This window comes from Schistosoma haematobium, chromosome 1 (assembly GCF_000699445.3).
Source record: "Schistosoma haematobium chromosome 1, whole genome shotgun sequence".
Classification (NCBI taxonomy): domain Eukaryota; kingdom Metazoa; phylum Platyhelminthes; class Trematoda; order Strigeidida; family Schistosomatidae; genus Schistosoma; species Schistosoma haematobium.
The window spans coordinates 18898285-18911484 of NC_067196.1; the positions used below are offsets into that span (position 1 = coordinate 18898285).

Sequence of the window (13200 nt, forward strand, 5' to 3'; positions counted from 1 at the left end):
GTTGGTAAAGTTAATAAGTAGGAATAAGTAAGAATGTTATTATTTCTATTTACTGTTTGTAAATACGTTTCATTAAATAATTCCAAAGATGTTGCTTAACATAGAAATACGGCGAGACTGTAATTTATGGATGACATTTGAACGAATCTTAAGTGACCTTGAGAAATATTAGCCAATCAGCAAACAGTCAGTATGGAGCAAAAATATGTTATAGAAAACCAAGGAAATAAAGTGGATACACTTTTTATACGTGGTTCAAAAACTTGTCGAGGTTAGAAAGAGGTTCAGAGGTTCTAAAATCCTAATGCATGAAGTAGAGGAAACCATTCAAGTGGCTACAGAATAGTCGGCCTCTGGAGTCATGATAAAGTCTCAAAAACTCTTTTAGCCTCGTTTATGTGCACTCCAGTTGTTGAGTGCACAAAATTCTACTTGCGGATAAAGACACGATGCACATAACCAAGCCTATATTGGAGTCTGTTCGCTTTCCAAACATCCGTATATGTTGTAGTACCTGGCTGCTGTCAGTGTTACGGGTGCTTTTATTATTCAGTTCGCAATAATTTTCGTGATTTGCCTTATTTAGGAGTTATATGTGGGATTTTCATCACGAATTGACATCAGCTATGATGCCAGAAATTTATTTAGCTAAATGGATGGAAGGCTTTCGCGTTAAAATCCGAGATCTATTATTTTTTACCTGATTGATTCGTTCACAAAATATAGTCTCGCCGTTTTATCTGTTATAACCGCTCAATTATCACGTTTTGTACAGAATTCCCTGTGAACCGATCGTACGTTAGCATTAAGCACTGAAGTTGGCGCCATGATCTTGAAATCTCTCAAACGCCTCTGATTGGCTCGTCCATAAATTAGAGTCCTGCCCGAAATACGTAGCAAATTACTTTCTTTATTAATAAACATATATATCCATTCATCGAGTTAATCAAATTGATGCCAAAATTCATTACTTTTTATTTTACTGTTTCGTACATTGATTTTATATTAAGAAAATAATGAAAATCATTAAACTATACTATAATCTATACAATTCAGTTTTTTTTTTACAGAATTATTGATTTTTCTTTTCTTTTTTTCTTTTCATAAAGGTTTTCTTTATTTTTGGGGAATTACATTCATGGTAACTAATACATTCTTAGTATTATTTAAACATGAAAATGAATCAAAATTAGATACTGAATTTAGAAATTGTTTGAATAATTTATTTAATAAAATATTCAAACGAAAAACACTCAATGAATCTCATTGTTTAAATCACCATTGTAAACATGGTAACAATAATAATAATAATAATAGTAATTTAATTCCTAATGTTGATATTATTCAAGAATCTAAAAATTCTAATTCATTATATTGTGAATATAATCATGAAGAAATTGATAATAATATTGATCATTCAAAATTATCATTAAAATCAATAAATTTATATCCAATAAAAAATCAATATTTACAAGAAAATCATTTAATCAATGATACAATCAATCTTGAATTAATTTGTAAAACAAATTCAATTTCAAATAATGTAACAAATTATCCTATCGATTGTATGAAAACAAAATCAAATAATGTAAATGAATATTTAATCGATTGTCATCATAATAATGATACCATTGAAATGAATCAACAAAATTATAATAATAAAAATATATCTAATCATAAAAATAAAAAAGAATTATGTTTATCACTTGTGGATACATATCGTATTATGTTTGGTGTAATACGATTAAAACCTGTTTGGCAATTTTTAATTTTATTAACTACTGTTAAAGTAAGTTATATATTTATGTTCTTTACAGATGATACTTTGATAAGTTTATTCATTATTTAGTATTAAGGTGATTTAAAAAGTAAAACAATAGAGAGTTATATGAACTAAAGAATTTTATTAATCAATGTTCATTATCAAAGTGGATCTGAAATCTTAAGGGGATATGATAAATTCCGAAAGGTTTCGATTCGCATCAGTTAATGTGATAATCGGAAATGATATTAATCAACTGTTCAAATTTTGACTAACTTCTTGTAGGATTCTGTCAAGTTAACTAAATTAATGGTTTTATAACAATATGGTAGATATTATTAAATTGCCGTTAAGAGTAAATAAGTGTGATGTTGGTTACTACTCACCAACTAATCAGTTTAATTGAGATCATGAACCAATTGGTGTTAGACCACCGTTGGAAACCTGGAAGGACTGGGTGGCCGTTTCGTCTTAATGTGGAACTTTTCAGCAGTGCGCATCCACAATCCCGCTCAGGGGATTCGAACCCAGGGCCTTCAGTTTTGCGCGCGGACGCTTAACTTACTGGAATACTGAGCCAGCATCCAATGGTGTTAGTGTCTAACATTATCCGTTAGTAAGCACTGTTGCAGAGTCCCACAATGGGATGAAACGGCCGTCCAGTGCTTCCAGGTTTCCAACGGTGGTCTAACATCAATCGGTTCATGATCTCAGTCAAAAACGTAATAATCTTCGCAACCCCATACTGATAATCGATTTAACACTATTTGTCGAAATAATAAATGGGGATAATACATTGTAAACTAAACAGTTTGGTTGTATGTACATTTGAATTTTTTTTTCATTCAAATGCACTTATCAATAATTATGAACAAAATAATGAAAAAGATTAGGAGTTTCAAGAAAATTATTGAACGATGAACCGAATTTACATATGTCATGAAATAAATAAATATATAAGATTCCTTTAACGGATGATAATCATTGTGTCAGGATATTCACAAAATAATGTATAAACATCAGTTCATTCACATAACTTTGAATAATACACCTCGAAAGTAATTAGTTTTCTTCGGATAAATTTTTTGTAGCATGTCTTCTGATTTCAATTAATAAACATGGAATATATTCCATATTTAATTTCGTATATGTAATAGCTTCGACTAAGCCAATGGTGCTGTGGTGATTTTTGAAAGACGAATATGAAATGTATCTGGAAGATCATATTTCATACATCCTTGTAGCTGTAGGCAACCATGCAGGTGTATAGCTTAAGCTAAACCATTTATTTCTTTTGTCTTAGTTTATACAGTTTGTATAGACAAGAATAGCATTGACAAATGAATATAGGCAATGTACGCAGATTGGGAGTCGAAACTAATTGGATAAGGATACTTAAAATATATCATATAGGATCACAGTGATATATGCAAAGGTCAGATAAGTTCACACAACTATTATATCAATTCATGATAAAATTGTAAATCTGATTATGTTTATCATGTTTCATGTGTATACAGGATCTCTATAAATTTATTCACCCAGAAACTAGAGATTAAGTTAACAGACCTATTGTAACTAGCACATATTTGAGCTTGTATAAAATAGTTTTACATTGATGGCCATTTGAAATGTTTCAGTAAAACGGAACTTTTAAAAAAAATTATATTGTATTAATATTTACTATGTGTACACATAATTCTAGTCGTTTTGTTTCTACGTGATATATTTTAAAGTATTAGATAAAACTTTTTTTTTTAATAGTTGAAATCCATGAGTCTATGTAAGCTATAACACCATGGAAAATCTGGAAGCACTGGATAGCTGTTTCGTCCTAGTATGAGACTCTTCAGCAGCGAGTATCCGCGATCCTGCACGCGGGGTTCGAACCCAGGGCCTTCGGTCTTGCGTGTGAACGCTCGACCCCTATATCGTGGATGCGCGCTTCTGTGGAGTCTCATACTAGGACGAAACTGCCGTCCAGTACTTTCAGGTTTCCTATAGTGGTCTAGCTTCAATTGGCTCATGAATCCAATCACTACATTGAAAATTAATCAGTTTTCATTTACCATTAAAAAAACCCGAATGTCAGCATATACTTTAAATTTAAAACTTATGCCCTAAATAGTTGGAAGATACAAGCAAACAACACTATGTGAATTTATGCCATAAATAAGTTTATTATTGGATACTAGCTGAGTTGAATGGCATTTTATACATTTGATAGTATTTAGTTAACATTTCTCAACTTTGCATACTTAATAATAATTATAACTATGATAGAGGTGAGAAATGTTTTCCAACTATAGTAGTATATATTCTTCATAGTTTCTAAGGTATGATGTAATTGCAACTAACAAACATTTTCACTGTATAATTTCAGACTAAAAGGTGGATATGATTTTTATGAAGTTCTATACGGTTAGTCATGGTAAATAATAAGTCAGTAATGATAGATCAAATCATGTCGGTATTCATACGAACAATTTAAGTTCATGTGTTTAGTAGTATACAGTAACTGAATTCATGTAGGCACTTAAGGAAGACCCTAAAAATATACATTACGTTTGTAGTCTTAAAGATTTGTAGACGTTTATGCATTTAGGAAATAACTTTTATTGCAGTCTAATATTTTTGAGAGAACGTTTGAAGAATAATGAGCAGTCACGATCTGTTGTATTCTTGTTAAGATTTTTTATGTAAAGGACTTTAATTGAACTACTTCTTATGTTTGTCACTGACATGTTTTAAAATGTATGTTCGGATTTTAAGTAAGAAACTGTAGTCAGTCAAGTCAAAAATAACTGTCAACCATTTGATGAAAAATTTGATAAAACCTATCTTCCAATTTACTGCTGTAAGGTTTCAAATTTCATTTCTTCACCCTTTTATACAACATCTATTATTCGTGTACGTTTATTTTCTCCTTTCTTTAATGATTACACAGCAATTAGAAAGTCCTGACAACTTCGTATTTTGAAACTTCTAGGAACATTTTCGAGTTTATTTTATTCTTTTGTCTCTAAACCCAGTCATTCTACTTTGGTTAGACTAACCGGGTAGTATAATCGGCTCTTACACAAACAGTGTGTCTCGAAACTAAATATATAAAACTTGTAGTGGGTAAATACTCTGCGGTATATTGCCTGCTTACATACCTCTTCATAAAAAAATCTGTCGCTTTATTTTATATCATACTATTAGGTAATATTAACGAAATAGTATATTTCATGATTTTTCTTCTATACTATGAAGTGTTGGTATGAACATCTTATAACTAAACTTTTCAAAAACAAACTACACCAGTCAAATAATAATGAAATAGATAGCTTGTCTATTCAGTTGATCAAACTTAAACGATATGAACAGTGATTCCTTTTTAATGATGAATCTTGTTGGCTGAAAACACAAGTGAAGAATTTGTTTGAATGTAAAACGATTTTCAAGTTACCTTGATCTAATTGGCTAATAAATGTTTGCTGAATTGTTTGGTGTTTAGCTATTCATCCTACTTGATAGTTAATCATTTCATTGATTTATTGTTTGGTACTTTTGTTTATCTGATAGTGTTCATAACCTTTTCTTTACAAGCTATTTCGTCAATTACTCATCACTTATGTATTTAAAAGGGAATAAAATTTCATTTCGATTAACTTTTTGGGCATTTCAAATATGATTAGTGAGACTGAAGACGTCACATATTTTATGATGCATTATTATAGTTGAATTCATGATTCGATGTGAGCTAGATCATCATGGAAAACGTGGAAGCAGTGGATGGCCGTCTCATTCTAGTATGGGACTTCTCAGCAGTTCGCATCCACAATCCTGTGTTCGAATCCCACGTGCGGGATTGTCGAGGCGCACTGCTGACGGATCCCACATTAGGACGAAATGGCCGTCTAGTGCTTTCAGGTTTTCTATAATGGTCTAGCTTTAATTGACTCATGAATTCAACTATTAAATTACTAGAATCTTCACAAAACCCTCTTCTGATATGATGTATTAGATTATTGTCGAAAAATAGTATAGTTTCACATCTGGTTTTTATAAATTCAACAATTGTGGTTTATCAAAATGTATAATAAAGCATGTCATTGATATTTTGTTAGACGATTGCCAGATATTCTCTGCAATTTACACAGTATGTGAGAATACCAACTGTTTTTCAATGTTATGATAAAATATAGTGTAATTAGCTTAAGGAAATCATAGCGGTAGACATGAGTCCTATAAGAAACATAGAATTTCTCATTTTATACTTTAAGGAATTCAAGTGTTCATGTTTTATTGATTTTAAGTAATATATATCTCGAAAATATAGATGATAATTTAGGAACTCAATTTTGTACAATACAATTGCTATGGTATCCATAGAGAAAATGTGTATTCATGTCACGTCATAAACGTCTCATATTTGAATAGATAACCAGGTTTGGAAGGATGATTACGCTTTAATGTAAAATGATATTTACTAGGGCGGAACATTCAGATAATTCACTTTACTGAACTTAATGAGTATGAAGGAATTGTCCTCAAAGTATTTTGACAAGTGATTCAAATATATGTATGGTGCTTACCATTTAAATTGACTTAAAAACGTCTGTCAGCTAATATACAACAAAATAATGTACCGGTTATAACTCCATTGATATTTTTGCTTGAAAATATTTATTGATAATCCAGTTTATTAGACCCGAGTAGGACAGGTCACATTCGGAATTCCGATGTTAGTCACAATTCATCTCTACCTAAAAATGCTTGTGACTGATGGCAATGTCGAGACAATTCACTCAGAATTGACATGTGCAGAAAGAGACTAATCAATTGCAGTCGCTAACATTATCAACTAGAAGATTTAAACTTTTGCAGGATAATACTAATGGTTTGCGTTTTCAAGACTCGTTCGTACCTTGATAATTTTGAAAGATTTTTCATTTGAAAAGAACCAGTTTTCATCATATTTTGAATACGCAGTTAGGTTTTATTTGGTGCTAATAATTTGAATAACTAGACTCATATAGTAAATCTCGTTCGTTTTTAAATTTCCATAATATATAACTCAATACGATTGATTGATCACTGAATAATGACCAATGTCATGTTTATCTGGTCCTCTGATAGCAATCAAATTCTACTGATTATTTTGTAAAACAGCCACTAATGTGATTGACTTGACATTGTGTGCACTATGTTGAGATGTTAGGTGATTATAATTAGTTGTCAAAAAACCATGAACCATTAACACTGACTACCACTCATTGATCAGTCAATTTTCAACGTCCCAGTCAGACAAAAGATGCCAGTTGCTACTCAAATATCTCAGAGGTAACATCTCAGACTGTGAACCTGGGTGACATGAGATCGAGTCCTCTAGCGAGTACTAGTTATCACAACATTACAGGTAAGTCTGATTGGCAACTTTGAAATAGTATGAAACCTATGTCCAGTGTTTCCTATCGATTAGTTTCAACTACCTTACATACAAATCAATATTTATTATAGATCTTCACAAAATATAGACAGTTCAAATTCAGTATCTTAGATCAAAAACGAAAGTTAATTCCAAAGTTGAGTTCATGCTTGAAATTGCAAAATTGTATATACATATCTGCTTTATAGTCAATAAATAAATCATAATACTTGAATTAGTCATTTATAAAACAGACATATTAGACTATTGAGCTTTTTATTTTATCATCTTCATATAATCTAATCTAGAATATTGTCAAAGCACAATGTATATAAAAAGTCTAATGTAATATGTTTCACAGACAGATGAACTTTGTTATCCGGAATCTAACTTTAAAAATTTGATAGTCTATAAAATTATAACAATGTACCTTCTTAAACATGATTAATTAGAAGCTAAAAACATTGTGTATTTAATATGTTTGTCAAAGAAAAAGTATTTTTGAGTTTTAATAAAACATTTTCAGGTTTAAAGAAAGAAATCGTTGTTTCAGTAAATAATTAAAAATAAAAATTTAAAGTTAGTAACCTGAATATTATTGTCACTATGACTAGAAAATTGAAAATAATTTTATAACTCTGAATTAAAGCAGAGATTTTCATTGATTTGAAGTCATATATTTCAATGATGAAGAATATTTGAGTGAACAATTGTTTACAATCATTCTACGCAAAGATAGATAGTGGCTAGCAATGAAATCCAAGATGCGCGTTTCGTTCTATTTAGGATTCATCAGCCGGATGTACCTAAATCTCAGAGTTGATGTCCATTCTGGGGCTCGAACTCAGTACCGTTCGTTTCAAACGCCATCGCGTTATCCACTTGACTACTGAGTCGTGATAGTCACTTGCTTATGCAATGGGGTGAAGTTTAAATTCACTTGGTATGGTTTGCTTGAATCTTCCTATTGATGTTTAAGACTGCAACTGATCAGTTTCTTATATGCATATGTGCATAATATATGTATTGCTTCGATAGTGCCTTACTTGTTTTCAATAACTTCATCATCAGGCTCTACAGTTATAAGTCCATAATTATTGTGATATTATACGAAGACCAAAATAAGGCATGCATTAATGAATTGGATAACATTAAATGTCGAAAATGGTGAACTTAACTATTACGACATAAATATTTCAAAATTGTGTTATTTGTAAATCAGTAAGGTAATTTAATAAAGGTCAGAATGATTTGGAGTAAAGTATCAAGTCACAATCAGTGGTGTTCAACTGGGTCTGTTGTTAGATAGTAACTCACTAAAGACAATGGTGTATGTGTAACTCAATTTCGTGGGCTAGTTAAAGTTAGACATTAACACCGTTGGATGCCGACTCAGTGGACTAGGGGTTAAGTGCTCGCTCACGAGTGTATTTACATTCTTATTACGTTTATGGTAACTAGGATTGTCAAATTGTTATTTAGTACACGATTCTCAAGAAGAATGTTAACCTACCAAATAATAGATTTTAAACATATTAACCATTTAACAAAACAGTTATATTTAATTGGATGACATGTGAGAAATAAGTTTGAATTCAAGTTGATGTTTGTTAAGAATTAATATTAACTAAATAAACACTGAAAACTATCAGAAGGCACTAGATAGCTATCTTGTTCTAGTTTCGAATTCTCCTGTAATACTCATGATACATTCAATAATAATTTAAATTTATTATTCAAAACTTATCGTTGAAACTTCTCATAATTTATTTTCAACTTTGTTCACGTGGGTGGTTTGTGTCGGTTGTTTGATCCTAATTTCATTTTATCATCATTAAGTGATATCGATAAAGCAATGATGAAAATCATTGAACAATAATTACTTATGATACCATAAACATCAAACACTTTCAAATCGTTAAAACTGTTGATAAAAGTCCATGATAAAACAGTTTATACATTTTATTATATATGATTCAAAATCTATGGAAACTTTGAAAGAGCTCTTTAATCACCAAGACATATATATATATATATATATATATATATATATACCCATAAAGGAAGGCTAATATTTACCAGAATATGTAACCATTCACAACATAATGTTGATAAGTGATGTGACTTCATCAATTTTCCAAATACATATTGATGATACATTTTAATAAGCATATATATATATATATATATATATATATATATATATATATATATATATACTACTTGTTAAGATTTATGATATTTAACTTATAAAGCATAACTAATAACATTCTACCATAATGTTGTATTATATTACACTTTAAGAATTTATAAGTCAAAGGTATTTATTTCATTAAAATAAGATTGACTGTGTAAATTGTTTACGTCATTATATACATCTATATCATATTGTATTACCAATGTCCCGTAACTGTGGCAACTAAAATACAGCTCAAAATAATATTGTAATACTTGTAAAATAGAATAATTATGTAAAATGAATCTGTTAAGTGTTAGAAATTATTAAGTAAATGTATCATCATCATAATTTCAAAGCATAAAATTATTTTAGTCAATATAGGAAAGTGATTAATTAATATTTCATGAATTAAGATATAATTTTACATGTACATTGAAATTAAATATGGAACTGACTAGATTAAATGATAAATTCTTTTATTGATATAAACAATTAATTATTCCAAATAGTTGAGATTATGAATTAATTAAAGCTAGATCACCATGGAAAACCTGGGAATATTGGATGGCTGTTTCGTCCTATTGTGCGACTCCTCAATAGTGCGCATCCATGACCCTGCCCTGTGGGATTCGAACCCAACTATTGAATTACTATAATATCCACAAAATGTCTCACTGAAATTAACTTTTTCTTTATATCTGATTCTTTGATAAATAAATACATGTTAAGCACGTAAGTATCTTAGCAATGTAAAAATTATCAGTATATGGATGTGGAGATTGTTGAGTTTATATTGGTACCATGAATGAATCAATGTTAGTCCACCATTGAAAACCCAGAAGCATATTACTAATTTAAACTCTATCCTTTCTTACCATAAAGGTCACACAAGTTTTCATTCTTAAACAATGCACACATACATACACACAAATTTACATATATATCACTTATGAATCACCATGACAGAAATGACAAGACATCAACTTGTTCAGACCTGTTTTTGATTGATCCAATATTATTCTTGCATTGTTCCGTTGTACTATTTAAACTTGGATTAATTTTAATTTGGTTATTTATTCTCTGAAGAAGTGACTTACACTAAGTCACGAAACGTCATAAAATCTAATTTTCTACTCATTGGGATATTACAAATATATTATTTTTATTTATAACAATCAACCCAATGCTCAATTTATTCTAAATTATCAAATCAAACCTTGGTATTGACACCTGCATTGGATGATTGTTTCATCCAAGTATGGGATTCCTCTACAGTGAGCATCCACAATCTTACATATGGGATTCGAACACAGGACTTTCGGTCTCGTGTGTGGTGACCAGTGGAGTTTAACTGTGTCGAGTGTAAGTCAGTTATTCACTGAAGACAGTGATGGACGGTCGCGCAATATCGTGGATTAGTGGAAGTTAGACATTAACATTGTTGGATGGTGGCTCAGTGGTCTAGAGTTTAAGTGTTCGCGCACGAGATCGAAGGTCCTGGGCTCGAGCCTCTTTCGTGCCGGACCATAGATGCGCACTGTTGAGTAGTCCCATTTTAGGACGAAACGGTGGTCCGGTGCTTTCAGGTTTTCAATAGTGGTCTAACATTTATTCATTCATGATATCAATCTAAATAAAAAAAACTGTAATGTTTATTCTACTGTTAACGATTTCAGCATATCGATAGAAACTTATTGCTTTGCATATTAATAAAATACTTTTTAAAGGCATAGGTTCTCAGTTGTATTATTTGTATTTAATATATATTATTAACTTATTCGAATACATTCTTTCTGATCATGATCCTATTCAAATCATTTTCATAATTTCACGTATCACAATTCCAGTAAGAGACGTTAACTTAATAACCTCGTGTGATTTCCTAAACGTTTGCCACTCATGATAAGATGGCTTTCCTCTGGTCCTTAGGGATGATTTTGTGCTGATATATTGACTTGTCAGACAGGACAGCCACTCTTAATGAGTGTGAATAGGAAATCGGTTTTTTCAATTTTTGTACAGTGAAGTTTCTGTAGTGAGTTTTGGTTCGTCTGAACAGTTTTTGTACACAATTCCTTTTATTCAATGTTGGGTTGTTACTAATATATTTTAATATTCGGTTTGTGTAGCCTGGTTCTTAGCTTTTATCTTTCTCCAATGTTCCTGTGTTTGCTTTGCTGATTAAAATACCCTAGAATAGGACTTTGTTCGTTAACTCTTTTTCTCTTGTAAATGTAACGTCGTAGATGTTGTTCATAAACTTATGGGTATTTTAAAGTTGGACTCTATTGAGATTTGATGTTTATAACAACATTGAAAGGTATAGGTCTCCGTAATTGTGACGCTTTACTATACTCGTTAAATAAATAACATTCATATCTCTAATTTGAATTATATTCCTTCATCTTTTTCTCTGTTATTCTGTTCTAAATAAGGTTTGTCTTGCTGCTCCAGAAACAATTTTCAGTTTAAAACTAATTGAACATGGATTTCCAAAAGAACGTTTAGCACTTTTTGGTGTTCTGCTAATGCCAATACAAGCTATATTGCCATTATTAATTACACGTTGGACTAATGGGCCAAGACCATTAGGAGTATTCATAATTGCATTCTTACCAAGGTGAATATATTTGTTTTATTTTTGATAAATTGCATATTTAAACTCAATGGAATATTGGTTTGTTAACTAATGAGGTCTAAATATGGAATCTGTTTATACTTACATAATTCATTATATACACACTGAAATAATTATTTTATTTATGTTCAATCTTAGGGAATAATAAGATAGAATAGTTACTTAGATATACATCCATTCATTTATAATTTTCCTGAATTAATTAGGTGGTAGTTAAAACTACAACTATTTATCTATTTATGAATGCTTAAACAGAATATTTCCTTTTTAACATTTTGACTATTTGTCGATAATCTAGTATTGTTTTGATAAACATTCATAACCTTTAAGTTTTATTTAGCAAAGAGTATGTGTTACAACTGACAGAAGTGAATAACTACTGATCACTTTGTAACCTTCATTATCATCTTTATTCATTCACTTGTTGAATGACAAAGAAGCTATAACTACAAATGATAGATTTAATTGTCACATACACAGACCTTTAAACAATAGTCTTATAATTCTCGATGAATTTAATTGAGATTTGAAGCTCTCATATTGAAATTCAATATTACATAAACCCCGTGGTTATTTGAACTAGATAGCTAAGTGAATAACGTATTAGGTGTTTGAAATGAAAGTCTATGGATTTTCATTTTGCGACCATAAATATTGAAGTGTATATAGACTAGACTTTTCAAAATAGCAAACTTATAGATAGCTATAGATTCTGAGAGTACACTCATTATTGTTTGGCTTTCAACAAGTCACTTTGTGTTGATTCAATGGATTCTGAACAATTAGCCTTAACTTCTGAACAAGGATTCGAATATCATAAGTCAAAAGTCGCTTCATGCTTGAAAAATAAAAATATTTCAACGGAGTGAATCTTTATAAGTACTGTTCAATGACTTATTGATTCTTAACTCTTGTCATCTATTTTAGCATTTGAGCTCATGTTATTTACCGACTTTCAGGCACATTACTTACTTCTGTTACTCCCGATGGAGCATAGGCCGCCGACCAGCATTCCCCAACCCACTCTTTCCTGGGTCTTCCTTTCTAGTTCTATTCGATTTTTGTCCATACTTTTCATGTCTGTCTCCATTTCTCGGCGTAATGTGCTCTTTGATCTTACTCTCATCTTTTGGCCTTGAGGATTCCATGTGAGAGCTTGCCTTGTGACGCAGTTGGGTGCTTTCCTCGATGCGCGTCTTCGTGATCTC

General features: G+C 30.8%; 1 protein-coding gene across 1 annotated transcript in view; it reads left to right on the top strand.

Annotated features, from left to right (window-relative positions):
* Positions 1 to 13200, top strand: part of MS3_00004276 (uncharacterized protein) — a gene marked incomplete at its 5' end in the record, with an annotated part of 68982 nt that overhangs the window by 44894 nt on the left and 10888 nt on the right. Inside the window, 2 exons of the mRNA XM_035734195.2 lie at positions 1110 to 1789; positions 11790 to 11974. Coding sequence (XP_035589040.1) covers positions 1110 to 1789; positions 11790 to 11974 — 865 coding nt within the window. The remainder of the gene's footprint in view (positions 1 to 1109; positions 1790 to 11789; positions 11975 to 13200) is intronic.